This window comes from Dermacentor andersoni, chromosome 6 (assembly GCF_023375885.2).
Source record: "Dermacentor andersoni chromosome 6, qqDerAnde1_hic_scaffold, whole genome shotgun sequence".
In the NCBI taxonomy this organism is placed as follows: domain Eukaryota; kingdom Metazoa; phylum Arthropoda; class Arachnida; order Ixodida; family Ixodidae; genus Dermacentor; species Dermacentor andersoni.
This window is the reverse complement of record NC_092819.1, coordinates 87,385,821-87,411,934: the sequence shown is the minus strand read 5'-3', so window position 1 is coordinate 87,411,934 and position 26,114 is coordinate 87,385,821. Positions and strand designations below refer to the sequence as shown.

Here is a 26,114-nt window from a genome sequence, read left to right as displayed (position 1 = left end):
TATCGCACCCTCTCTACGGGCTACTCTTGTAACGCGTGCGTGAGGATGACTGAATGAGTGAGCAGTGTACGCAAGTCCAAAAAGCAGCCGCGATATTTTTCTTCTTTCTGGGGGCACAGTCGGTACCGGTTGCATTTTTTGTAGCGAAATTAGAGCTTACAATGGCGAACGAAAACATATGATGATGAAGAAGTGGGCAACGTAGTGATGGAACGAGAACACAAATCGGGGGTAATGCAAAGAAACTAAATAAACTATCTGTTTAGAAGTCTCCAGGACAAGGTATGGGACGTTTTAAAACGTGTGAACAACTCCAGTAATTACAACGGCAAGAAAGAAAAATGAAAAATTAGAGAAGCCTAATGTAATCGCGCCCCATTTCAGCCACGCAGGACGTCTTGAGTCGCAGTCGCACCTCTACGTCACGTATCCGCTATCACCAATTGCATTGAATATACATTAACAATCATTACCTGCAAATATAGCAGTCTTCTATACTTACCTATGCTTTCCTATATTTCTCACAGACTGAAGATTATATTGATTATCCACTTCTGTCGACGCGTTTCTGCGTGTGTTACGTTTAACATTGGTGGCACTTCGTCTTCAAGTGCGCACACACGGTCGATGATGGCTGTTGATTATCATCCTCGTGAAAAAGGTAATCTTGAAACAATAGCAGCCATGTTAAACGTCAATGTTTTCAAAACAACAGCTTTAGCCAAGCACCAGTTTAATGCAAACCAGTGTGCCACGTGAGAGCTCTATCACCTTTACCAGCTCTGAGATGCAATTTGCTTTCGAAAACTTGTCATGGCAGATCTTTTTTATTGTAAATGCACCACAGACGTTCATATTTCCGTCAACGTGTTCGTTGCAAACGCCCCGTTACAGAATAGGCAGACGCATATTAATTATTTCAAGCCGTTAATCCATCAGATTGCCATAAATTAGCGCTCGAAACATTATGTTCTTTTAACATCAAGCCAGATAAACTTACGATGAGCGTCAGAAAAAACGGTTTACGAACGGCGGCCTCGGCGCTGTGTTTAGCAACTTCACATCAGCACAACAAAGATAAATTTGAAACTACACAATGTGTGAAACAAGATTGACTGACCTGGTGCACTGAACAGCAACAACGTACTCTTCCAAAACACGTTTGCACAACAAAACTATACATTTGGGACATTGGCTAACATGTGCACACTTTCTGCTTTCCTCGCAGCAGTAAATGTTGGAAATGGGTTTGTTCCCGTCTCTTCTGATAATCCTACGCACTCGAGTGGACACGTATAAATATGTATATGAATATAAACAGGTTTAAAGGTCTCTGTGCTTCGGTTTCTGGCATATACTATTTCAAACTAAAACTTGCAACAAACATGAGTTCCCTATGATGCAAGAAGTCAATGAGTTCAATATGAGACAATTGCACATCGTATCATTTTCTTCCACAGCACAAACTACAGCGAGGAGCACATGCGACTTGGGGGGTTATGTCGTCCGGAACGCCTTGTTGAAGCACCGAAACACAGTAACGTAACGAGCGAAGGCTTCATATACCTTGCTCATCTCCGGCAACGCTAAGGATGCCACACGTGATGCTGCAGCATGGCGTCCACTTCGTCATATGCGAGCAATCTATAAGAGAATACGCAGACTTCTTTTGGCAGCACAACAGTGTACTAGCATACCAAGGAACTGTGCCTAACTTCAGTATTCATGTGGGACAACAGGAAAAGTGCACATACGTCAAAGCTTGTCAGTGCTACACAACGTTTCACTTGGACCTAAATTCATAACACCACTTTCTGTAAACTCTTTCTCTTTAACGCGTGCCTAAGTCTACAGTTAAACCTGGTAAGTGGAACGAACGGTTGCTTTAAATCTGTGTTTGGCCGCAGCCCGAAGAGAATGCTAACTATATTGAAACATTTTTAATCTCTTTCTGAGCAAATGCAATTGTTCTATTGCTTCGCTTTCACACTATGTACATAGCTCATATTTGGCCGTTTCGTATTTTGAATAATACGCGCGTTAGTGTAACAAGGAGGAGTGCGTTTCTCTCAAGAAAATAAACATGCGACGATTAACTGTGTGCTACAGCATGCCGGTGCGGCAGTAAAACCGCGTCACAGCTGTCTTGGGTGTGAGAGCAGTGCGCAACGGTGCGTGTTCGTGCCTTCTGTTATGCTGTTTTGAGACAGAGCGAGTTAGGTGCTTCGAGGGGTGCTATAATGTAAAGCTACTCCAAATTTTTCTATTTCAATTCTGCAATCAGCCCTCCGCGATTGGTCAAAAAAATTTTTTTACCACCCCCACTACACCTGCCTGTCACGCGACGTCACGAACAGCGCGATAGCTCCCCATCTGATATGACTTGTACTCACTGATTATGAATGATTGCATCGAACAAACGAAAAATAGTTATTTTTGATTCGATACTGTTCAGCCATTAGGCCTCGGCTATTGGTAAAAAGTTTTCGGGCTGCACGAACTTCACGTGCCTATCCCACGACGTCACAAAACCGCGAAAACTCACCGCGTCAAAGTGACGTGTACGCGTTAAAGGTGCATTAATATGCCGAACAAAACTGAATTTTCTTGTGAATAGCCGCAGGCTGCCCCGTTGCGAAAGGAATAAAAGATGGCTGCCGCCGATCGCTCAGGCACTGGCTACTCGCACCTGCCGGAGAGCATGGGTTTACTTGCGTATAATAAATCTTTTTGCGTGGCCGTGCAATGTTTTCGAACATTTTCGGCACGTTCACGACCTCGCTCTGCCAACTCTTCTTTGCTGAGGATTCGTTTTAGCGGTATTCTTAACCCTCCGTTGCATGCCACCGCCATTTTCTACCAGCCACCGCAAGCTAAGTAAGAGAAAGCGGACCAATCGCAGACGCCGGCCCCACTCTCTTCATCCAGTTATCTATCTTCAGTGCAGTGGCTCGGCCCCATCGAATCCCTCTCTACTTGAGCGCGCTCCTCGCCTCTTGTGAGCCAATTAGATAAGACAAGCGTCTTAGTGTAGGTAATGTTATTCGTTTTTAAAGCAAGCAAAAGTGACCTCCTATGGACGAGGAGAGCGTTTGATTGGTCTGCTCAGACAACCCTGCGTGTGACCGCCCGATGCTTGCGTCGGCGGTTACGCACACTTGACGTCAGGAGATTGGAATAAAAACATATTGGAATAGTTTTACGTTATAGGGCCCTAGTATGCAGCACCAAACAGGCAAGACGCTTCCCTTGTGTTTCTCCTCAATTTAATGGGCTTACTCCAGCTGACGAGTGCTACACATTATAGGCCAAGCGAACCAATATCCGTAGTGCTGTCATTAGTGAACGTCATCTGCCTTTAAACAACGAGTGCCCTACCCCTGCTGAAAGGGCAATGTATGTATTCGATACATTGAGCTGCAGTTCTGGCAGCTCAATGGCAGTAGAGGAATGTTTTACGAGCTGCCGCCATTTTTTGCGCCGGAAATTCAAACGTGGCCTCACCGTGTGCCAGCGCAGAAAACGATTTGGCTCTTTCGGACAACTTCTTGTGCGAATGTATGAACCTTTCACAGTGTTTTTAATTTAGATCATGTCTATAGTGCTCGCACTGATGGTGTTTTACTATTTGCACTTCCTTATCTTTTAATGCGTTAGCAGTAGGGTTGTTGAAGGGGAAGAAAGTGTATTTGTGTGAAGGGTAGGAAGCGGGTCACCTCGTAAGGGAGAGCGGATGGATAGAGAGGGGATACTTGTATGTATGTATGTATGTATGTATGTATGTATGTATGTATGTATGTATGTATGTATGTATGTATGTATGTATGTATGTATGTATGTATGTATGTATGTATGTATGTATGTATGTATGTATGTATGTATGTATGTATGTATTTTTCCAGTTGAAGCGGTGGCGTCTCCGGTAGGGGCCCGCAACGTGCATAGAAACGCACTGCTCCCGCATTCTAGACAGATGTGTCAGAGTCTGTATACCCCGAGATCACTTCTTGTTAGTTCATACTGTGAAATGTGATTTAGCATATATACAAATAGCAGGCACAAAAAGAAAGTGCCTCATTCTACTGGCGAAACGTATAGAAATAAATTGCGTTCTAACGTAACCATTCAATGTTTTCTGCAGCTTCAATTTCTACTCTAGGCAAACATGTCCTTCCTTCGTTTAATGCTTTGGCCACGACTAGACTGCTGGCCAACAAAAAACAACGTTGCCAGGGTTAGTACTTGCGGTGGAAAGCTGAAAGGCTGCTGACGACACGCAACTCTAGATGAAGTTAGGATATCCCTTACCATTATTGGCTATAGCGTTTTATTTAAAATTTGTGCAATGAATGTGAATGTGCCACTTACATATGCGATTTAGGTATCGCGATTACGGATTTCATTTGTGAAGGAAGCTGGTATTTACATCCCGTCATTAAAATTTTTTCTAAGCCCAACATAAATATAGTTTTTGGAATTGTGTCACTGGATAACGACCTGCAAAATATTTTTTTCAATTATTCCTCTCGGTTTGAACAATAAACTCTGAGCCATCATAATGGTACAACTTCATTCACTCAAAAGTGAAAGGTTGAAACAATAATCAATTTATTTCGCAGGCCGTGCACCCTCTGCTATAATTAGGATAGCTTCGGGCAGGGCTAGGATGAATTTTAGGTTCTTTTTGTGGGTTCAGTCAAGGGTACAAATATTATAATCAGAAAACGCACTATCTCTATTTTCGCTTGAAATGATATATATACAAAAACTTGCGACGTGAGTGAGCCTCGTCCTAAGTTATGTTCAACGGCTCCATGATTACCACTAATAAAAATTTGCAACAGGTCTTAAATGCTTTCAGTGCATTGCTAACAGTCAACTTAAGCAACAGCTGCAAAGTAAAGATGCAGTATGACACGCTTAGTTGACTATAGCTTTGCAGGATCTTAGACAAATTTTCAGGTACCCAGCCTTTTTCAATAAACGCGCTACGCCTGGCAATTGATCCATTTTTCCACGAGGACAAAAGCCAGGTAAGGAAAGCTATATAATTCTATTTCTGCTTTTCTTATCACCGTTGCTTGATGGTTGCAGTGGCGCTCCGAAAACGATATCACCAGAATTGGCTGCCCGTTTAGGGTGTATGATAAATAAAAAAATAGAATGGAACGCTAAGAAGTGTCGCAGTACACCGACTGAGGCTTTCCAATAGATTATCTGCGAAGAAATTGTTGTAGTATAATAAAAGCCTACTAGCTAAGATACGAGAAGCACCTAAAATGAAATCGTTATTAAATACTAGAGACACAGTTTTATATATACGATGCGCTTGCTTACTTCCTTCTGCAGAAATATTTCTAGCCTGCTTTTCTTTTTCTTGGGCACTCTAGAGACTGCACACACCGTTTTTGCGTGGACCGCACGTTGACCTCAAGTGAAAAATTAACATGGTGAGAGGCGATACATGCGCTGTACAATGGTGGTGAAAAACAAAGCCATGTGTCTTGTTCTGCGCAGATCACGTGAAGTAGTCTCACGTTAAGTTGTCACGTTAAGTTGTCACGTTGATGCTGTCATTTATGTCAAAGCTCCGGGTTGCGGCCATGTTGTACAACACAAAAGTGCAATTTCTGGCGGCGCCCATTGTGTAACACTGTATAATGTATTGTTTTCCACCACCGCTCTTGGGCCACATGGTCCAGTGCACACACAAAAGAAAAAAAAACAATTCGCCCCTGATAGTTTCTAATCCAAATGCCTCCCTCGTTTGAGGTAGCCTAAAGTTAAGGATGCTACTACAACAGCCAAACATTTGTAAACGACCGGACAGGTAATCAATGATGTTAGCTTAACACCCGAACCTCTATTAAGCACACAGTACCCTAACTTGGGGAAGGACTAAATAGAATGCAGCGTTTGTTGTGCACGAAATACCAAACCGCGAGAACCTCGAATTTCAAGCAAAGAATACACTCGTTTGGCGTACATTTGCCAGGTAACTCGTAAAACGGAATCACACTACTTAACACCTCCAATGCATTCATTGAAATACTGGCTACATCCCGCATCAGGACATATTTTTTTGCCACGTTTCTAAGAGGTATATTTGTATCACAGAGGCAGGACAGGGATTTTTCAATATTTTGAAAGGATCGTTTCCAGTCTCCCGCATGTGAACGCACACTACAGACGAAAACAGATTGGGTACAAAACACTCAAATCGACACCGAAATTGCGGTGAAACCGCACAAAAATGTGGTTATGCGTTCACGAACCAAAATTAATCTTGCGTTCATTACGCTTGAAAAGCAATCAGCAAGCATCATTGTACCACACGGTGCTTTGATGACGCTGGACCACTGCATTTCAGCTGCAGTCCTGCAGCGGTCTGTCCATGCATATATGTACGGTATATCTATATATCTATGTATATATTGCGCGTGCTTGGCCCAAGCTTTCTGCTGCCACAACTTTGGTTTGCAGCGCTCGCGACACTCAGAACAGCACATCCCTGCTGCTAGTCCAACTTTCCTACAGACACATTTCGGTGCCGCTTTTTGGGACGACGCGCTCTTGTTCTGCCTGTCTGGGTCAACATACCTAAAATTTCACTACTGTTCGTGCAAATTGAAAAAAAAAACTATTTAATTGGCGCCGCTTAAGAGACGAAATCGACGAAATAGTTCACTGAAAGCATGAGTTAGTGCAAAAATTTCTCTTTGGGTGATTCTCTTCAGCGTCCCACAATTCATGTTCCTTATCAGACGACCGCATTGCTCTCCAGTCGTACAAGAGAGGGTGCAAGCTGATGCTAATGCAGAAATTTCGAATACTGATTCCCGCTGAGGACTAACTCTGGCTTGGCTTTTTACTTCCGTGCGAGTGGGTAGCTGGCACAGCCGGCTGGCGTTCGACATGACGAACAATGCGAAAACTAGTGCAAAGTGGTTAGCAGTCTGTGAGTGTGTTGCAAGACAGACAATGTCTCTGCCTACCTGTCTATCTTTCACGCCCACTTGTTTGTGCCAAACGTCATTGAGACCACTTGGCGGCTTGTATCGCCAGCAGATAACAAGCGCTCTGCAATTTTGTTGCGCTCAGAATGAGGACAGCCTTCGATACGGTAGTTTCCACGATGTCATGCTTTGTGCTCGCGAGCGCCTGACTATCTATTTCTCCTCCATGCTCTGTCATATGGCACTGATGGACTCGTCGGAAGTCTGAACTCTTGATTTTTAGAAACTACAACCTCACACTTTAATTCAATCATAGAAAATTAGGTGTTGTTTGCTTCAATGCTCCACATTGTGCAACTGCACAATGTGGAGCATTGTAGGAATAACATTGTAGCATTGTAGGAATGTCGGCATTGTAAGTAGGGATAGCGTATGCTACATTTTACGCCCCTTTGGGCCAACGCTAACAATGATCCAAGCTTGAGGAAATGTTTATACCGGTGAACATTCATGAAGACATGGGCGTGCTCTTTTCCTAAATATAAGATGCAGACTCTCGAAATAAAGGAGAATGCATTTGCAGACACTGACAAACTAGTTTGCAGATTTGCGAGTGGACAGCATTGGAGTTGATTTGCATACGGTCATGGTGAGTCGAATCGATAGCATCAATGTTTCCCAGCTAGGTTTTTTCTTTCCATACATCTCAAAAGCCTGCCTTATTGCAAGCACCTACACAACATAGTCACGCCAACCACGGGCGAACAGTGTATAATACGCAGCGAACACAAACATCCGGAAGGGTTTGAGGGAATTCGGCAGTGTGAGATACGCCCTTACAGACTGCCTTTCTTGCGTCTGTATTGTTCGCGTAACATGTATTATGTAATCTATTGTGCCTAATATTACGGTACTTATGCTGCCTACCTACAAACGGCAATAATTGGTGATCACAACAGGCACGATAAGCATGTCGGAGTATCTCTAGTCGTTAGACAGCGCTACCTCAGCAGTATTGCAGCCCGTTTTCAGCGAAGTGAAGCGGTAGAGTCTTGGCCTCCCTAGCCGAGTCTCTTGTAAAAAAGGCTGCTCATTTACGTAGCAGCTCTCTGTAAAACACGGCTGCTGCCCATATGATACCTGGCGTCACTGATCACACGCCACATCGCGTGACATGCTCGAGCAGTGGGAGGGGCGCTCTGCTTCAAGAAAGAGGATGTTGGTTCTATGCAAAATGCTAATTGTTTCTGCGGCGTTTCCTATTTGGTATACCGGTGGGCAAGTCACGAACTTTGATTTCGAGACGTCCTCTGAAATTTTCTGCTTCCACTTCTTGGTGGTCAATAAATTCGAAATGTGCCATTAAGCTCGCTAATTAAATAGTAATTAAAGCTGTACGAAGCGTCCGGTTCAATTATTTGCTCTTGAATCTCGCTGCATGAATTAATTGTATTTCTTTGTGGTCATGGATCCCCGGCGAGCCTAGAGTTCTCATCAGCTAAGGAGATTGAAACACAATTGTTTAGGTTTAGGACTTATGGTCATGTTGTTCTTTTTTTTTACATATATAACATGTATGTAATGAAGAAACTGGGTGCAATAAAAGTTGCAGCGCGATAAATAATTTTTCCAAAAGTAACTAATCCTTACATACAAATAACTAGCAAGGAAAGCGTTCATGCTGCCTTGATTCCATTCCTAGCTAAATGAGCACACGCGAATTTGAAGAAAGAGAGTGCTTAGGCAAAACGCAGTAATCATCTGCCTTATCGTACGAAAACGGGTGACTTCACTTTGGCACTTCAACGCGGCTCATTCTTTTGTCATTATAAAAAGAACAGTACTAAATAGTTGCTACCGCTACATGCCGCTCCTGCTGCTGCAACTGGCGTGTTGCCACTGGTGTCAAAAAGGTATCCTTAATCAGCTGCAGCTCCTCGGCAAATTACCTCTCCTTATACCTCAAACAACCTCCTCGTTATCTGAATACGAGTGACACAGAGCATTGTTTAAGTTTAACTGAAACACGCAGGATAAACCAGATTATCCTCTCCCGTTTGTTTGCTTCACAGCCAATATGCCAATATGCCAGTGAGAAATTTAGCCACAGTCGAAAACAACACATGGTGTGCTAAAAGAATCTGGTGCAGCCCTATTATACTATATGCGCTCAAATTGTGCGGCTGCCAGAAGTTTTGACAGCTTTCACGGCCAGCAATCGTCGATTCCTGTGATATCGTCGTTCCAGGATTCCCACGAAGACGTCACTGTTCGCACGCTGGACGTATAGGCAGGCGTACGCATCCCGCAAGTCGACACGAAAGATCTTTGCCTCACTGCACGTCATGCGAAGGTCGCTATCTCGGCTCGCACGCCATAATCGGAGCCACCGATAGGCGAGTTCCGGCGTTGTCACGTGCGGGGTCGGCCGATGACGTCGAAAGCGACCTTCGGAGTGCGCGACGCCGACGCGCTGGGCTGCTCCGCGTTGTCAGGAGCCGTCGAACGTGCGCGCTTCTCGACGCCGCTGTTAACACTAGTTCACGACTCCGGCGCAAAACTTCTTCGCTGAACCACGTCGTAAAGTAATACAGAAGAAAAGAAGCTTGCTAGGGGGTTAATTCACGATACGCGGTGAAGTAGAAGCGTTTGCTCCGCGAGCCGAACTGTCCCCTCCACTTTGGTTCTACACGTCGGTTGGCGATCGCCGGGGTTTGGCGAACGGGGGCGGCCTCGCCGGCGGCACGGGTCCCGGCAGGTGCTGCGGCCGGTGCACGCTGCAGTTGAGCTCGGGCAGGAAGGGCGTCTGCCGCACGGCGCACGTAGGGCTGTGCTCGAGCTCGCGGAGCGGCAGTGACAGGCTCCGCGATGCCTGGCCGGCTCGGCGAGAATGGCGTCGGCACAGAATCACCGCGATGACCGCGCACAGCAGGACCACGCCGGCACCGGCTCCGCAGCCCGCCAGCAGGGGTAGGTTGCCTGCGAGCGGGGAAGAGGCACACGTTTGTACAGAGCGATCGAAATTCAGTTTTGCGGGTTTTTTTTTTAATTTAGGCGCTCAGAGGTAAGTGAAGTTCACCTATGCAAATGAGTTATGTGGCCAGAGGAACACGAAGTGAGATCATACTTATCGCCGTCAGCCGGCCAATTAAGTAAAATTGAATAATGGATATTTTAGTGACAGCCTTAAGAGGGCGTGTTTTATCGAAAACTTAGAGAAAACTTAAAGAAAATTTAACAAACTGGAAGGAGAAGCGGCAATAAATTACATCCGAAAAATAACAGCGGGATCTTTCCAAGGCGATGACGAGGTTGTACTTGAGGAAAAGAGAGCATGAAAGAGACCCAGGTGGAAAAGGAGCTGGTGCTGACAAATTTCAACTGGAAGAAAGCCGAAGAGAAAATTCCTAAGCGCACAGCCACAGGGCTAGACGACGTTCCCGCTAGGCTGATTAATGAACTAGGACCAAAAAGTAAGGAAGCTCTGGTGAAAGCAGTGGAAAAAACTTAAAAAGATAGACGAATATCAGACAGTTGGTGACAAAGTAGAAGGAATTTAATTCATAAAGGTAAGGGGGTGAAAGATAGAATTCACTCGTACAGACCGTTGACCATTACATCGGTTGACATTACATCGGCTTCCTGCGGTACAGCTTACCTGTAATAGGTAATACTTGTACTACGAATATTCGCAAACTCCAGAGCGTGCAAGCCCAAGCACTCAGGACTTGTCTCGGTCTTCCCAAAACAACGTCATCGATTGCGACAGTGGCCATAGCCAGAGACGCGCCTTTGACAGTCTACATTGATACAGATGTCCTGAGAGCGCACATCCGACACCTGACTCGGATTCCCTCACACCATCTTGCTTGCTTGCCAGCAAAAAGGCCACTTTCAACTTTTGCTAAAACAATTGTAAGACATCAGTCGTACTTGCCCTCAGAATTTACGCCCGCTTCACGATTGTCAGATCCATTGTGGTGTCTGCACCGGCCGCAAGTGCAACTGACAATTCCAGGAGTCAGAAAGAAAGCTGGAGCGCCATTGCAAGCTTTGAAGCAAGCAACTTTGGAGCACATTCACAACGTGCACAGATTCCGGAAACATGTATACACAGATGGCTCAGTAAAACTCAACAGCGCTGCTGCTGCAGTCATCATCCCGGCACAATCTGAGGAAATCAAATTAAGAACTTCATGTGTGACCACATCGACGGGTGCAGAACTCGCGGCGCTCCGTGCTGCACTTGATTTCATTAAGCAGAAACCACCGCAACAATGGACAGTCTTCAGTGACTCCAAGGCAGCCCTTCAGTGCATACGAAGCCCAATGCGCCACGGACCCAATGAACAACTGGCCTCAGAAATTCGGCACATATATCATCAAAGCTATGATAAGGGACACAACATAATCTTTCAGTGGCTTCCAGGACATTGTAACATCAGCGGGAATGACCAAGCCGACGAAGCCGCCCGATCGGCACACGAAAGTGGTCAACGAGTCTTCATTCCGCTTTCGCGAACAGACGCTGCGGCTGGGCTGCGATTGATGTCCCGTGAGTGTACTTTGCCCCTGTGGGACTCAAATGTTTTCACCATGTGTCGGTTGCGTTCGTTGTCTCCGGACATACGGATGCACCTCCCGCCTGGATTACCACGACGTGAACAGACCATGCTTTACCGTCTGTGGCTAGGCGTTGCCTTTACAAACGCCTATGCTTTCCTCATAGGAATGGCCAACAGCCCCACGTGCGACACATGTAACATCGACGAGACGCTCGCACACATTATCTGTGTCTGCCCGCGATACAGTGCTGAGAGACAAGTGATGTGCAGGGTACTGGACCAGCTGGACAATCGTCCACTTTCAGAACTAAAAGCTTTAGGCCAATGCTCCGAAAGAACATCCGCGTTGAGGGCCTTACTCGCGCTATTAACGTTCTTGCGGTCTACGGGGCTTCACGATAGACTCTAAGAATGCCGCCCCCTACCGTTCTGTAGTGTACGCGCTTTGTTCGTGCTTGTCTTCCTTTCTTTCTATCTCCCCCTTCCACTCTGTTTCTCTTTTTATCCCTCTTAACCCTTCCCCCTGCGCAGGGTAGCCAACCGGAACTACCTCTGGTTAACCTCCCTGCCTTTCTCTGCATTATTTTCTCTCTCTCTCTCTCTACATCGGTAATATACAAGCTAGCAATGCAGGCAATAAAATTAACGCTTCAAGCATGGGCAGAGAATAATCGAATTTTGGGAGAACTTCAGAATGGCTTCAGAATGGGTAGGCGTTTAGATGACAACTTATTTGTTCTTACTCAGTGTATTGAAATATCAAAAGTAGAAAACAGACCGTTATATGTGGCCTTTTTAGACATTACAGGAGCCTATGACAACGTAGACCGCAACATTTTATGGGATATTCTGGAAGGGAAAGGCTTAGGTGACGATTGTCTACAGCTTTTGAGAGATTTACCTAGAAAATATCGTTTGCGTTGAATGGGAACGGATGAGGAGCGAGGAGAAAGTTCATATTAACAAGGGACTGAGGCAGGGGTGCCCTTTATCCCTACTGCTGTTTATGATGTACATGGGGGGATGGCGAGGGCGCTAGAAGGAAGTAATATCGGGTTTAATCTCTCATACAAACAGGCGGGTACATTAGTAGAGCCGTAGCTTCCAGGTCTATTTTATGCGGACGACATTGTGTTGCTAGCTAACAAGCAAAGCGATTTGCAACGTCTGGCTAATATCTGTGGACAGGAAGGCAAGAGTTTAGGTTTGAAATTCAGTGTTTGAAAATCAGGCGTTATGGTATTCAATGAAAGTAGTGAACGGACAGTGGCAATACAGGGCCAGGAAGTACCACGGGTTAAAGAATATAAGTTACTTGGTATATGGATAAACGAAGGCAATATATACGCAAATACAGGGAGAAAACAATAACAGTGAAGTGGAAGAGAAATGCAGCCATAATGAAGGACATGGCGCTATGGGGATACAATACGTACGAGGTGCTTCGAGGTATGTGGAAAGGTGTAATGGTTCCAGGACTTAATTTTGGTAATGCGGTTGTTTGCTTTACTTCGGGGTGAAATCACGACTCGATGGAAACCAAAGGTCAGTGGGACGCCTCGCATTGGGCGCTCACGGGAAGACTACAAACGAAGCTGTGCAGGTTGATATGAGCTGGACTAGTTTTGAAGTGAGGGAAGCTCGCAGTAAAATTGAGTATGAAAGACGAATGAGGAATATGGCAGAAAGTAAATGGGGTGGGAGAGTGTTGAGGTATCTGTACAGGAAAAACATTGATTCACAGTGGAGGAAAAGAACCAGGAAGCTTACCAGCAAGTATGTGGCCTGTAGCGTGGACAACACAGCAACAAAGAACGTCAAGAAGAAAGTCAGAGAGGCTGAAATAATCTCATGGGTGGCGGCAATGGAAAAGAAACCTGCCATGAGTAACTACTTAAGAGGAAAAAACGAAATCAGGAAAGAAACAATTTGTGATAACTCAAAGGGAAGCTCATTACTTTTCGAAGCGATGTCAGGATGCCTTAGAACACGCACCTATAAAGCGAGATATAAGAAGGAAGAAGAAGCATGTGCTTGCTGCGGTAAAGCTAGGGAAACTATGGAGCATGCTTTTTTTTTTAGAATGGGAAGACGTCTACCCAGCGATCGATTTAGGCACCACTGGCCTCCTTGAAGCCCTTGGGTTCAGCGAGAGCAGTGGAAAAGTAAACACGCCCGCAATAGGGATTAGTAGGAGGCGATTAGAGGATTGGTGGAAGAAAAGTAGAGAAACGACAAAAAACGGAGACGTACAAAAGCACAGTTCGCAATAGGGGATCAGAAAATTGGGTTGTGGGAGTTCATAGTGCTTTTTTTTAAACGTAGGTAGGACATTAGACAATAAAATAGCATGAGCTTGGTGGCGCAACTCACCGCCCCGTTCCAAAGGGGCGCTCATAACATCCATCCATCCATAGAGGCAGTTGTCTTTCCAGGCAACTCCACTTGGCAGAATTCTGCGCAACTCCACTTGGCAGAAGATGTACGGCTTCAAGTTTTAATTTACGTTCGCATGATTACGTATGCGAAACCGTGAGGATCGGCGCAAAGCTCCTCGCTGATGTGACGCGGCTCTTGGGTGCGGGCGTTTAGTCCTCACAACGGAGCGGAGGCATTGGCGAATATAATAACTGTTCACTGTTCACTCTCGGCTGGTAGTACGAAGGAATCACTGCGTACTGCGGCGTACGCAGTACGCATTATCCTGTTAAGGGCGATCACGGAAGCTAACCTTTCGGCAACTTTTTGTACGATTTGACGTCTCGCCGAAACTTGTCACCGCATTAGCTCCACTGCCATCTAAGACTGCATCGGCCATAGCGACGCCTCTGAAAGGAGAATGAAGAGAAACCGCGTTGGGATCCATTGATGCTGACATGGCTGCTTCCAGCTCGACGAGGTATTCTACTGAAAATAAAAATTCACCGACGATCATGACACCACCTAATGCGAAATTTGAGCGCAGCTGTGTACGTGTTTTCATTTCTCGACATATTGGCTGGCGCGGACAATCTACCTTTTGCGGCACGTTGCAAACTAAGCGATGTTTGGTGCGACTGGCTCCCTAATTGGGAGATCGCGAGAAGCGGCGCGTGGGTGACGCGTGCGCGCAATTCACAGCAGCCGCCACAAAACAGATTTTCGCTCATGCAGCGCTTTGTTTCCATACAGACGACGCGCGTTACGCTGGCGCCATCTCGTAGCCACTTTGACCGCCAAGCCCTTCATACGCGGCACTACGCTTCTCACGCTTTCGCCATATCATCCTCCTCCGCTTTCCGCCTCATGGTCCCTCTGCACCCTCCTCGTCCGCGTTCCTCCTCGCGCTCTCTTCGTTATAGCAGTCTTTCATCTCCCGCTCCACTCCACATTCATTTTCATCCTTCGCTGTGTTCGCTGCTCGGTTACGAAAGACAACGCCGACACTCGCCGCAGCAACAGGCTCCTAAGAGCTGCCCTCTAAATAAAGATGTGACTCTTGCAATGGCTGAGAGGAATAACAACGCCTCATGAGCGATTCGGCTGTAAGCGGCTCGCCACCCAGACCACTCAATTCCAACTAAGCCAACCTTAATAAACATCTTTCCATGCTTTCGCACAACAGGCTCAGTCCACCATCAAAGACAGACCGAGAGGATAACTGTCGATGAAGACTTCGAAATTGACGCCCTCGCCTGCGTAACGTCAATGCCAGAAATCAGTATCGGACAGATTGCTGATGTGTGCGGAGGAAGCTTCGGAACCGTCGCAAATAAGCTAAAGAAGCATAGGTTCCATCAATGCCATGTTTGCCTTCACCAAGACCTAAGCTACTTTTGACCCCCACAACAATGACCTTATTAACGCCATCGAGTCGGTTCAGAACCACGCGACATGATTTATTCTGTCAACTTATTTGTACAATTCAAGCATCTCAGCACTAAAAGCCCAAATAAACTTACTCTCTCTGGCCTCACGCCATAGAATAGCACGTCTTAACCTTTTTCATAAATTTTTCCATTGTTTGTATTTCGACAACACGTACATAAAAAGAGCACATCGCATTGACCGCACCAGTCACTATAACACAGTATATTCATCACAAGCCCATACCGTGACTTTTCAGCAGTCATTTTTCCTGCGCACAACACGAGACTGGAATGGCCTGCCCACCGAAGTTGCCACTATCATCGACCCACTTGCATTCAAGCCACTCATCGAAAATATTCCTTTGTAATTTGTAGTATCTTTCTTTGTCACTAACCCCACTCCCTCATGTAATGTCTCAACAAGAGACCTTTGAGGAAATTAATTTAAAAAGCGGACTTTCAAAGGTGGCTTGACTTCTGCAATGCGGATCTGATCAAAAGCGATGAAGAAAAGAAGTTCCTGCAAAGGCTAACTTGAACAGATGAGGCTCGGTTTTGCCGGAATGGCACTGAATTTTCACAACGATCATTATTGGTCACAGGAAAATCCACGCTGGCTGCGGCCACACAAGCAGCGATTTCACTGTAGTGTGAATGTGCCGTGTGGCATACTCGGGCACAGTATCACTGCACCTTACTTTTTTTTCGGGACAACCTAAACTGCAAGAGCACACGCAAGAAATACCAAGTATTGTTGCCGACAAGAGTGTCTCCAATCTCCCCCTGAATGACCTGCGCCAAGTATGGTTCCAGCATGACGGAGCACCACCACATTTCTCTACATCTGCAAAAAGCTAGTTGGACAGTCGTTTTCCGCCACAGTGGATTGGGCGCGCAGGAGCGATGTTTTGGCAGCCGAAATCCCTTGACCTTTCTCCGCTCTACTTTTTTCTTTGGAGCTACGTTAAATATCGAGTTTATGCAACAGAGCCCTCTGACATTAATGACATCAAGCAATGAATAATGGCGGCCTGTGCAAATATCGGCCCAGAAGTACTGTGCATAGTTTTCGAGTCAACGCGAGAGCGGTTTATGCTTTGCGTTGCTGTGGAAGGAAATCATTTTGAATGTTTTTTAAAGCATTGACATCGTGATGGGTGTCGTGTATCCATGAAAAGTGACATTTGTGCATGAGGACACCGACTTTAAGATAGCAGAACGAAATACTTGTTGCACGCCTAAATCAGTTGTTGCTGTTATTGTTGTTGATTTCAATAAGAATGACAATATTTAGAAATTAGCAGTCACTGTATTTGCGTCATCGACGCAAGGACAATGCCCGCTGGTCAAGTCACCGCAATGCGTGCGCATTGCCCTCCGGCTTCTCCGCTGGCTCCCTTATCTCGGAATGGCAGCATCCGCCATCACTACGGGCTGCGGGGTTGCGGGTTTCGACAGCGGTTACGGGTGCTCCGATTTGCGATTTCACCGAAAGTGAAAGCGGAGCAGTTACCATCACAGCCTATGCCACTGCCCCGTTGCCAGACTAAACAGCCACACGCAACAGCCGATTGACATCAGACAGCAGCTTTGCGTCAATACTCACTGTCTCGCATGCGTTATCATGCGAACGGAAGTTAAATTTGCGGCCGCATATCTCGGGAACACGGGCATGCTAGAGCAATTCTGCCACGTGGCACTGTGTGGAATGACGACTGCCTCTCGCTTTTCAATACAGACATGCCCGCTTACTGCCGTCAGTAAAAAGTTCATCATTCAATTTTATTTAGTCGACTGTCGACAGCGATAATTATCATCTCACTTTAGGTCGCCCAGAGCACATAACTTATTTGCATAGGTGAACTTCACGTGCCTCCCAGAGCCTAACTTTAAGAAAACCGTAACATTCATCACCCTGTATATCGAAAGCAGGGATGGTAGGGCTGTAGGCGGAATTCTCGCGAAACCTCTAGAGTTTTCGCGAAGTGCACCGCATGCACCATCCTCAGCGCTTATCACCTTTAATTATAGCATTTGAATCACTGAGTCCTACATTAGGAAGGGTAAGCTTTGGTAGATTTATTTAACAAAATATAGCGCGACAAAAGATGCCATAGCAAATAGTAGAAGAAACGGTGATGGCGGGGTCAAAGCTTAATACGACCTAAATATGAAAACGTGCAGTCCACACAGCTGAGATATGCCCCTAACGCTCAAGTAAACATTGTTGAGCAAAGTGACCGTTGGCATGGTTGGTTGTCTCAGGCCGACTCACATTGGACCTGTAGTCTGCGGCTTGCCGCCAGCAACTAAACACCCGACGAGTGCTTTGTTATCTCTCCTTGGCGCAAGCTGCCGCTGTCATATCGGTCATACGGGAACGAAGTGAATGCTGTCAGAGCTTGCGGTCTCGGTTCCGCTTTCGATGCGACCCCTCGGGTTCATGTAAACGAATGCGGTGTCAGCGTAAACAACAGCTTCTGAGTGTCTGTGCATGCATATATATCGACCTGGTTTTCAGCTATACCCAATTGTATGCGCTTACTGGAGGTTTTATCATTCTTCTACGGCATTTTTCTTCTTTCTTTAGTTGTTGTAGGCCTACAGATTGTTGTTGCCGTAATGAAGCCGCTAGACGTTATAGTAATCATCATGGCCTATGTCATTTAGCCATGTCACGTCTTCGTGTTATTGTTTGTGCATCGATGTTTGGAAGCGGCGACCTTTACGGGACACCATTTCTTACAGCAGTATTTAGGCATATGCTGAGAACAATTTAAATACAAATATGTCCACCAGGAATTTGTCTGACTGCAGGTTAAACTTGATCGGGCGACGAATTCTCCAGCCACGCTCACGAGAAAGAGACCGGTCGTTTGAAGCTCCATTCAGCGTCATTTGCAGGTCCGGCTTGTCGAAGGATCACTTAAGCAGCTACTTTATTTGATTGTGCAGCTTGGATTTGATAGAGCACGCTTAAACAGCGAGCAAGTTATACGTACAAAGCTCTACAGGCCGCAGTGGTTAAGCATATGTCAAACTTTCCCGCAATAATTCCGACTAGATCTGATTACTTAACACACTGTAACTTGTTGTAAGGGTTCAGTTTCGCTTCCCCTAAATGCCACCGTAATTTTGTGACGATGAGCAAAACGTGAACAAGCTGAATGCAGGAGCCAACGTTTCGACAAGCGGGCTTGTCTTCTTCAAGGCGACCTACGCTTTCCTCGCCACAGTATACAATGAACTCTCACTTGAGTGAACTTCAAGGGACCGAAGGAAATAGTTCATTTAACTGAAAGTTCACTGAACTGAATATTCACTAGACCAACACAAGACATGGCATACAGAGTCAAAAGTTTGAAGTGCAATTCATGGAGCAAAAGACATGGCATCCATAGTGTTAGAAATGTGTGAAATGGTATTTGTACATATCAACAAGTACAAGGTTCATAACAGTTACAATGCTGCCTTTCTCACTTAGAAAAAAAATCTGTTATCTTCTTCTGCACTTGTACTATTAAAGCACAGGAAGTAACAAAACTGTCCAAAGAGTCAATGTTTTTGTACACTTCTTGCACAGCTTGCTGTTGAGACACAAAGCCTCTCAACTTTCCAATGTACCCTACCACTTCAGCTAGAGTTATAGGGCTTGAAAGTGGCTCGGCAGTTGCCTCTTCACCTCTTCTTCAAAAGAAAGAGACGACGACCATGCCACGACTAGCCGGTCAGGAAAAAACACACACCACGTGGTTTGTGGTGTGACAGATCGCCGCTTTGCTCTGGTGGCGCTGTAAGCGCCAGCGATGTTACTTTCTACATGGCCTCCGAGATTACATGCTTGCTTGTTTTGTGCGGGCTATATCGGAGGCCATCCCTGGTTGCCGTTCGTTTTCCGCGCCGCCGATTTGCCCCAGGGGCGCTGTAGCGCCAGCGATGTTACATTGTCGCATGAGCGGCGGTTTGATGAGGGCGGGCATCGGTTCTGATCGTAAAAATAAGCCTTGGTCCTCCTAGCGAGTTCGTTAAACTGAAGTATTGACCGTTCCGAAATTCGTTTAAGTGAAACATTTTTCCATAAAATGTATAAGAAAACTGCCGGGGATTTTTCAAAAGTTCGTTATTCTGAAATATTCGATAAACCGACGTTCGTACAACTGAGAGTTTACTGTATATAGGTGGGGTTCTTCTAAATGGGAGAGGGTGTGAGGCGGGAGGGTGCGGAAACGAGGGAAGGTGTGTTAGCCTGTCGAATTGACAGTAAAGGAACGCTGTGCACAAGGCCAAGGCCAGGGCGAACCCCCCCCCCCCCCCCCCCCCCGGTCTGTCAACGCACGCGTGTTAGCCGGCGTGTCAAGGGCGTCTGACACACCAGCTGGAAAAAAAGAAAAAGAAAGAGGAATGGAAAGGGAAAAAAGAGAAAAAAAGAAAAGAAAAGAAAAAGGGAGGGGGGGATACGCCAAGAAATTAAACTAAGTGTTGTTGCATGTAGATTGAAGTTTAGTATAGCGAATAGATTCTTATGGATAAGGTATGAGAGAATCATACCTTATCCATAATATCTACATACCTTATACATAAGTTCAAGATATTGCAACCAATAGGCATAAACGTTTCAAAGGGAGCTTTAGAAACTATTCGCTAGGCTAAACTTCAATCTATAGGCAACAACACTTAGTTTGATTTCTTGGCGTATGCCCCCACCCTCTTTCTTTTCTTTTCTTTCTTTCACTCTTTTGTCCCTTTCCATTCCTTTTTTTTTCTTTTTTTCTTTTTAGCCGGCGTGTCAGACGCCCTTGACACGCCGGCTAACACGCGTGCGTTGACAGACCGGGGTGGGGGGGGCGGGGGAGGGGGTCGCCCTGGCTTCGGCCTTGTGCACAGCGTTCCTTTACTCTCAATTCGACACGATAACACACCTTCCCTCGTTTCCGCACCCTCCCGCCTCACACCCTCCCCCTTTAGAAGAACCCCACGTATATATACTGTGGCGAGGAAAGCGTACGTCGCCTTGAAGAAGACAAGTCCACTTGTCGAAACGTTGGCTCCTGCATTCACCTTGTTCACGTTTTGCACACCGTCTTGAATTTCCATCTGCCGCATTCCCCGTGTTTTCACCGTAATTTTGTGTGGCACATTCGGCAAGGTAGTTGCAGGCAAAACCATGCGATTATAATGTTTCGCATCTGCCACCGTGCACTCCTCCCTGCATGCGTTGCGACTGGCTAAAAGCCCTACCTCAGTTCATAAATAGGGCTCGGGCCCAGCAATTGCATGCAGCATGCGCAAAGCTATAGGTCTGCCTTAGATTAGCACGCCACCTTGCCAGCCTCCCCCGAATATCATAGAATATTATCGTACGAATACATAAAGCTGGATTGCAAACGGTGCGTCATGTACTGAAATATACATGACCATCGCGCGCGTGCAGAACCATAAATAATGTGCTCATAAAGATAATACAAGAAAGAAATAAAGGCTGAAGGTGTTCGCAAGAGTGGCAGTTTGAGTACGTTGGGTACTCCATAAAGACTGCTAAAGAAGCGCGAGCTGGACACACACGTAAAAAAGGCACATATACGCTCACACATCGCCTATGTATGTGTGTATGGGGCTTCTCTTAGGTCCATGTCCTGTTCTGCGCTTCTTTAGTCGTTTTTTACTGAAGGTGTTATAAATCTAATGATCGCCGCCGCTATAACTGTTGCCTTCGTTCCTACTTTATTGTGTTTGTGTGTATGTGTGCGTGGTAAAAAAAGGGGGGGGGGGTGTAGCAATGTTATTTATCACCTTTTACTGGTGAACTATAGCAATAAAGAAACAAGACATAGCGGTAGCACAAGCTTCAAAGGCAGCGAAAAAAAAAAATAACGCATCTCCGAATCAAGTATACGGCTCTGCATTTCCCAGGTAAATTATTGAGGCAGGCGTCCATGTGTACCGAAGCCTCGAAATTAGATCGCTTGTAAGCGAGATTCCCCAAGAGCTGCGTTAGCTTCGCTTCATCACTCATGGCGCCGTCTTGGCCGGCGGAAGGCGCATCGGCGGGCTTACCGGCTCACTCTCGCTGAAGACCGTGGCGGCGCGATGCCGATAGACATAATTATGCGCATCGGTCGCTGGCGCAGCGCATTTTCGGCCTGGCTACAAGCCTCACCAGTGCCGAGGGAGCGCAGTTCGATCAGGCACGCTGCCAGCGACGAACTAGAGGGGTGCCGATGCAAGGTGGAAAAAAGGCTTTTGGGGAAGCGCGATCTTGGCTCCCCGTGGGGCAATTTATCACGGGTTTACGACGTTAGCCGAGGTTTACTCGAAGAACGATGAGCAGGTCTTCCCGAAACGGGAGCGCAGGGTGGCAGCGTTGGAGTGAACCGGGTAGGTACGGATTTATGGGAAGCCCGTTTATGGACACTGGCCAGCTCAGGCAATAGCTGATTACCGCAAAGTGCGGAGTATGCCATTTCTGTACCGGAAGTATTGAAATTGTGTCTCCCTTATCATATCTGGAAATCAGGCATAGTTATCTTCAAAAGTAGTTTTTCTCCTTCTGACTGCAGAAATGTATCGTCACTGTCGATGCACAATGGGCTGCTTGGTGCCACTATTAGGGACAATGAATAATGGTTGCACAACGATGCCCGAGCTAGAAAAGACAAAGAGAAGCCGGGGGATTCATCACCTCCCGCAGCCGTGGCGGGCGTTCTACAACTAGGCCACGGCTTCGAATGGAACAAAGAGGTGAAACTCATTTCATGTGGACGCAAGTCAAAGAACTTGTCCACATTTAACAGGGGCAACATTCAGTACTTAAAATATATGAAGTCTGTACGTTGATATTAACTGTAGTATGAACACGTTGGGCCGACGGCGAACAAGATGGCGGCACGACATGGATGGCGATGCGTATAGTATGGTGTGACGATGACAAGCATGACGAAGACGGCGCCTAGTCCATCGACGCTTGGTTGACTGACACCAAACACTGCGAAGGGCCGTATTTGCCAGAGGAACGTTGAGAATGACTGATGCAGCACTCTTTGAATAAACGCGCTTCGCTCGGCCGAAGCTCTGTAAGCCTCCGTCATCTTTAGCAGCTAATTATCTTTGCCAATTTATTCCACAACCTTGAACGTTCGCGAGTCTAATCATCAGTCTACGACTTCTCCAATTGGCCAAATGCTATCTACCGGAACCCAGCACGTAGAATAAGTGGCTATGGTGCTCTTCTTTTCAGCACGAGGTCGCAGGTTCGAGACCCGGCCGTAGCTGCCGCATTCCGATGCGGGAACGATGCAAGAATGTTCGCGTACAGTCGTTATGAATATGAAAGCGAACAGCTACTTTTTTAACGATGATAACGGTGACGCATGGGTTCAAATATGGGAACTTTGAGCGTCACTGAAAGCTTTTATGGAGGACATGTCTTCAGCTCCGACGGGCTTTTTGAAAAAAAAGAAAAGGGTTTTCCTGTCGTATCAACGAGGACCTTAAATAAATTTAGGCGCGTGTTAAAGTTCCCCGTGTCCTACAATATAATCTGGAGCTTCCCACTACGCACACAGCCAAGCTCTATGTTTCGCACGTTAAATGTTACTCGTAAAAAGCGTTTACAGCTGGGGAAGCTGGCATGGGTTCATCTTTTTTTGCAAACTGCGTGGTAGGACAGGACACAACGAAAAAAGTTAGGCAGATGAGCCGAGACTACCAACTCATTTATTGAAGTTTCCATCTAAATGCTTTCTTGCTACGTTGTTAACATTGATAGTAATACGTCACTCAGTCTGGGCACTATTTAAGGTGGATTCTACGCTTTGAATAAATCAGTTGTTAGCCTGCGCTTGTCTGTATCACTTCTTTTCTTGTGTGCTGTCCTACCACGCAGCTTGTTAAAAAACAATATTTCTGGTCTTAGTGTAGCACCCAAACGATGGCACTACAATGAAATACTTGCTATTACTCAGGAATTCTGCACATATGCACCTTTTATCACATTCGTGTGCAATATTGTACTTGTATTCGTCCCGCCTATACTTGACCCTACAAAAATTTTAACAATATCTATGGATTACTCTAAAAAATTATTAGCAGCAGAGGCACCGGGAACCGTTCTTTTTACATGTTATTAAGAGAAAGAAATATTGTGCCTACCCTTTTATTAACCGATGTGCCTAACCGCCCCATCCAAATATAACCATGCATATGCGATATGTAGTAGAATATCCATGTACCGATGTCACGACGTTCAATTCCGGGATATGGGATACGTGGGGTGTGACATTCTTTATCGATAGCGTAGGCGAGCCAACTCACACTTATCTTCATCGCTGAAGTCTTCACCACTACAGTTGGGCAGTCCATCGCATACCAGCGACCTGTCGATGCAATACTCCCTCGTCTCGGTGCAAGTGCGGGATTCCGAGTTCATGCAGTACTGGCTCTTGGGGCACGTGTACTCCTTGCAGACGTCTGTGAAAACAGAAAGCAGGAATAAGAACAGCCACACGTGTTGTTCATTCGGCAAGTCGAGGGGAGTTTCTTGTCCCATTGAATGCGGACAGATACAAGACTAAATATATTCGCTACCGGTTCGTGGCAACGGACGATAAATAAGTATAAATTTATATTTATTCCCACGAAAATACATGTAAACGGACCGGAATACGATATGGGCTGTTGCGCTCCGATTTTTATCTGACGTTGGTAAACCACGTAAAGTGCTATCACAGATCAGGCACTATGAATTGATCTTTGAACAAATGTGCATAATCAGCTAAAATATAATTTTAAAATTATAATGTGAACCGCGTTAGTGCTTTTTCCGCATCCATCAGTTAAGCATCAACTATTGCGAAAGTGTGGAAATTTGTCTGAGAGAGAGAGAGAGAGAAAGCAAGGACATGAAAGGCAGGGAGGTCAACCAGAAGAGCATCCGGTTTGCTACCCTACACTGGGGGTGGGGGAAAGGGGAATAGAAAGAGGAAAAAAGGGGAGAGAGTGAGCAATGAGTGCGCGTGGGCGGGACACTATGCACAGGGACACTATAAACGGTCTGTTAAACCGGTGCACCTCAAGTATTGCACTAATGCACGATTCGCTTTTCGGGCCAGTGATGGGTGTGGCCACGGTCCGAGTATCTTTGACTCGGTGAACGGTCTTAAGTCCAGTCGGTGCTATTGTTTGGAAATGGCCGAGAGCCCGATGTGCGATTCCTGTGGGTGCGAGGAGACCATCGAGCACCTATTGTGTACCTGCCCCCGCTACGATGTGCAACGTTTCTCTCTGCGGGAAATTTGCCTGAAAAAATAATTTACGAGACGGATGTAGTCATCTCTGGAACAGTTAATGTTGCTTCGAATGCTATAAAGTACTTGGAAGTGCAGGGTGTAAATGGACAGTACTATTTTTACCTCTTTCGTAGTGTGATCGTATGTGTGTGTGTTTGATCGTTTCCTCGTCGCCGCAGTGGTCGCACGCAGCACTATCCTTCCAACCGATGCGGTAAGCAAGTGACTTCGTAAATGCGAGGCCAAGCCACAATCGACAAAACACCGTTATCTTTGGTCGGGGTGATGTAGGTGGAGGATGAAGTTAAAGACATTGGTCCTGTCGATGTAGACGTGTGTGCTGGAAACTATGTGTGTTCAACAACGATTGTAAGGCATCACATTCAAACACTCGAAGCTTAGCTGCCGCATCTGTTCTTGACTGCAGGTTTGTTTCCTAAACGCCGTCTTCATGAGCAGATCGAACAGTTTCTTCGGCATGTTCGTTACCCATTATGCCACAGTGGCTAGGGAGCCACTGAAGTGTGACGTAGTGTCCTTGCTCGACGAGGCGATGAAGCAGCTCTCGGATTGCTAGAACTCGTTTTTCGTAGGCTCCACGGCGTAAGGTAGAAAGCAAATAATGTAGAGTTGCCTCAGAGTCACTGAAGATGCTCCATTTTTGAGGTGGTTCTTCTCAAATTATGCGTAGTGTGCTACGAATAACAGCTAGCTGCGTGGCTGTCGATGTAGTCCTGGGAACTTCCAGGCTGTGACTTCGGCAGGAAAAAATCGCTGATCCTGCACAACCCTCTACAGCCATCAGTGCATAGATGGCTAGGACCGTTGTATTTTTAGTACCGCAAGAGCAGCGGAAGTTGCTTGAGAGGTCGTGATGAGAATTGTGCCTTTGTTCGAATTCCTGGTACGGTCCGTCGAAATCGTGGCTAAGCTAAGCATCAAAGGGGATGCAAGACACTCGCTGCAGCTGCGCGATCTCTTGGCAAGTATGCACAATAAGGCAATATCGTCTGACGGAAAGAAGCGCGTGGTCGGTCGTCTGGTCGTGAGGCAAAATAGTGGAGATGGGCGCGAGCAAGGTGCATGACGTGTGCTTTGAGGGCATCCATACCAAGGTGAATTCTAGCAGGGTAGTCATGCGCAACTGCAATGGTTTCGGATGTTGATGTACATCGCGGTAGCCCTAGTCATAATCTCAAGCTCCTGAGCCTCAGCACTTTCGAGTATACGGATGTTAGTTTTGTAGGTATTGGTCAGCACTGCCAAGCTGTACCGCACATACCCGACAAACAGCGTCCGGTACATCTGCATCATCAGGTGTACCGAAGTACCCAAGGCTTTTGCTCCATGATACTTAAAAAGATGAGAGATGGCTGTCAGGCGCTTCTTTAGGTAGGCCACATGGGGACTCCAACAGACGTCACGGCCGATGATTGCCCCTAAAAACATGTGCGTCCTTAC

At 46.2% G+C, this 26,114-nt stretch overlaps 1 protein-coding gene across 1 annotated transcript in view; it reads right to left on the bottom strand.

Annotated features, from left to right (window-relative positions):
* Positions 1-808: 808 nt before the first annotated feature.
* The window catches only part of LOC126522532 (neuropilin and tolloid-like protein 2), a 246,089-nt gene continuing 220,783 nt past the window's right edge, over positions 809-26,114 (bottom strand). The window contains exons 8-9 of the mRNA XM_050171297.3: positions 23,680-23,835; positions 809-9,935 (exon numbers count right to left, since the gene is read on the bottom strand). Coding sequence (XP_050027254.2) covers positions 9,643-9,935; positions 23,680-23,835 — 449 coding nt within the window. The 3' untranslated portion in view covers positions 809-9,642. The remainder of the gene's footprint in view (positions 9,936-23,679; positions 23,836-26,114) is intronic.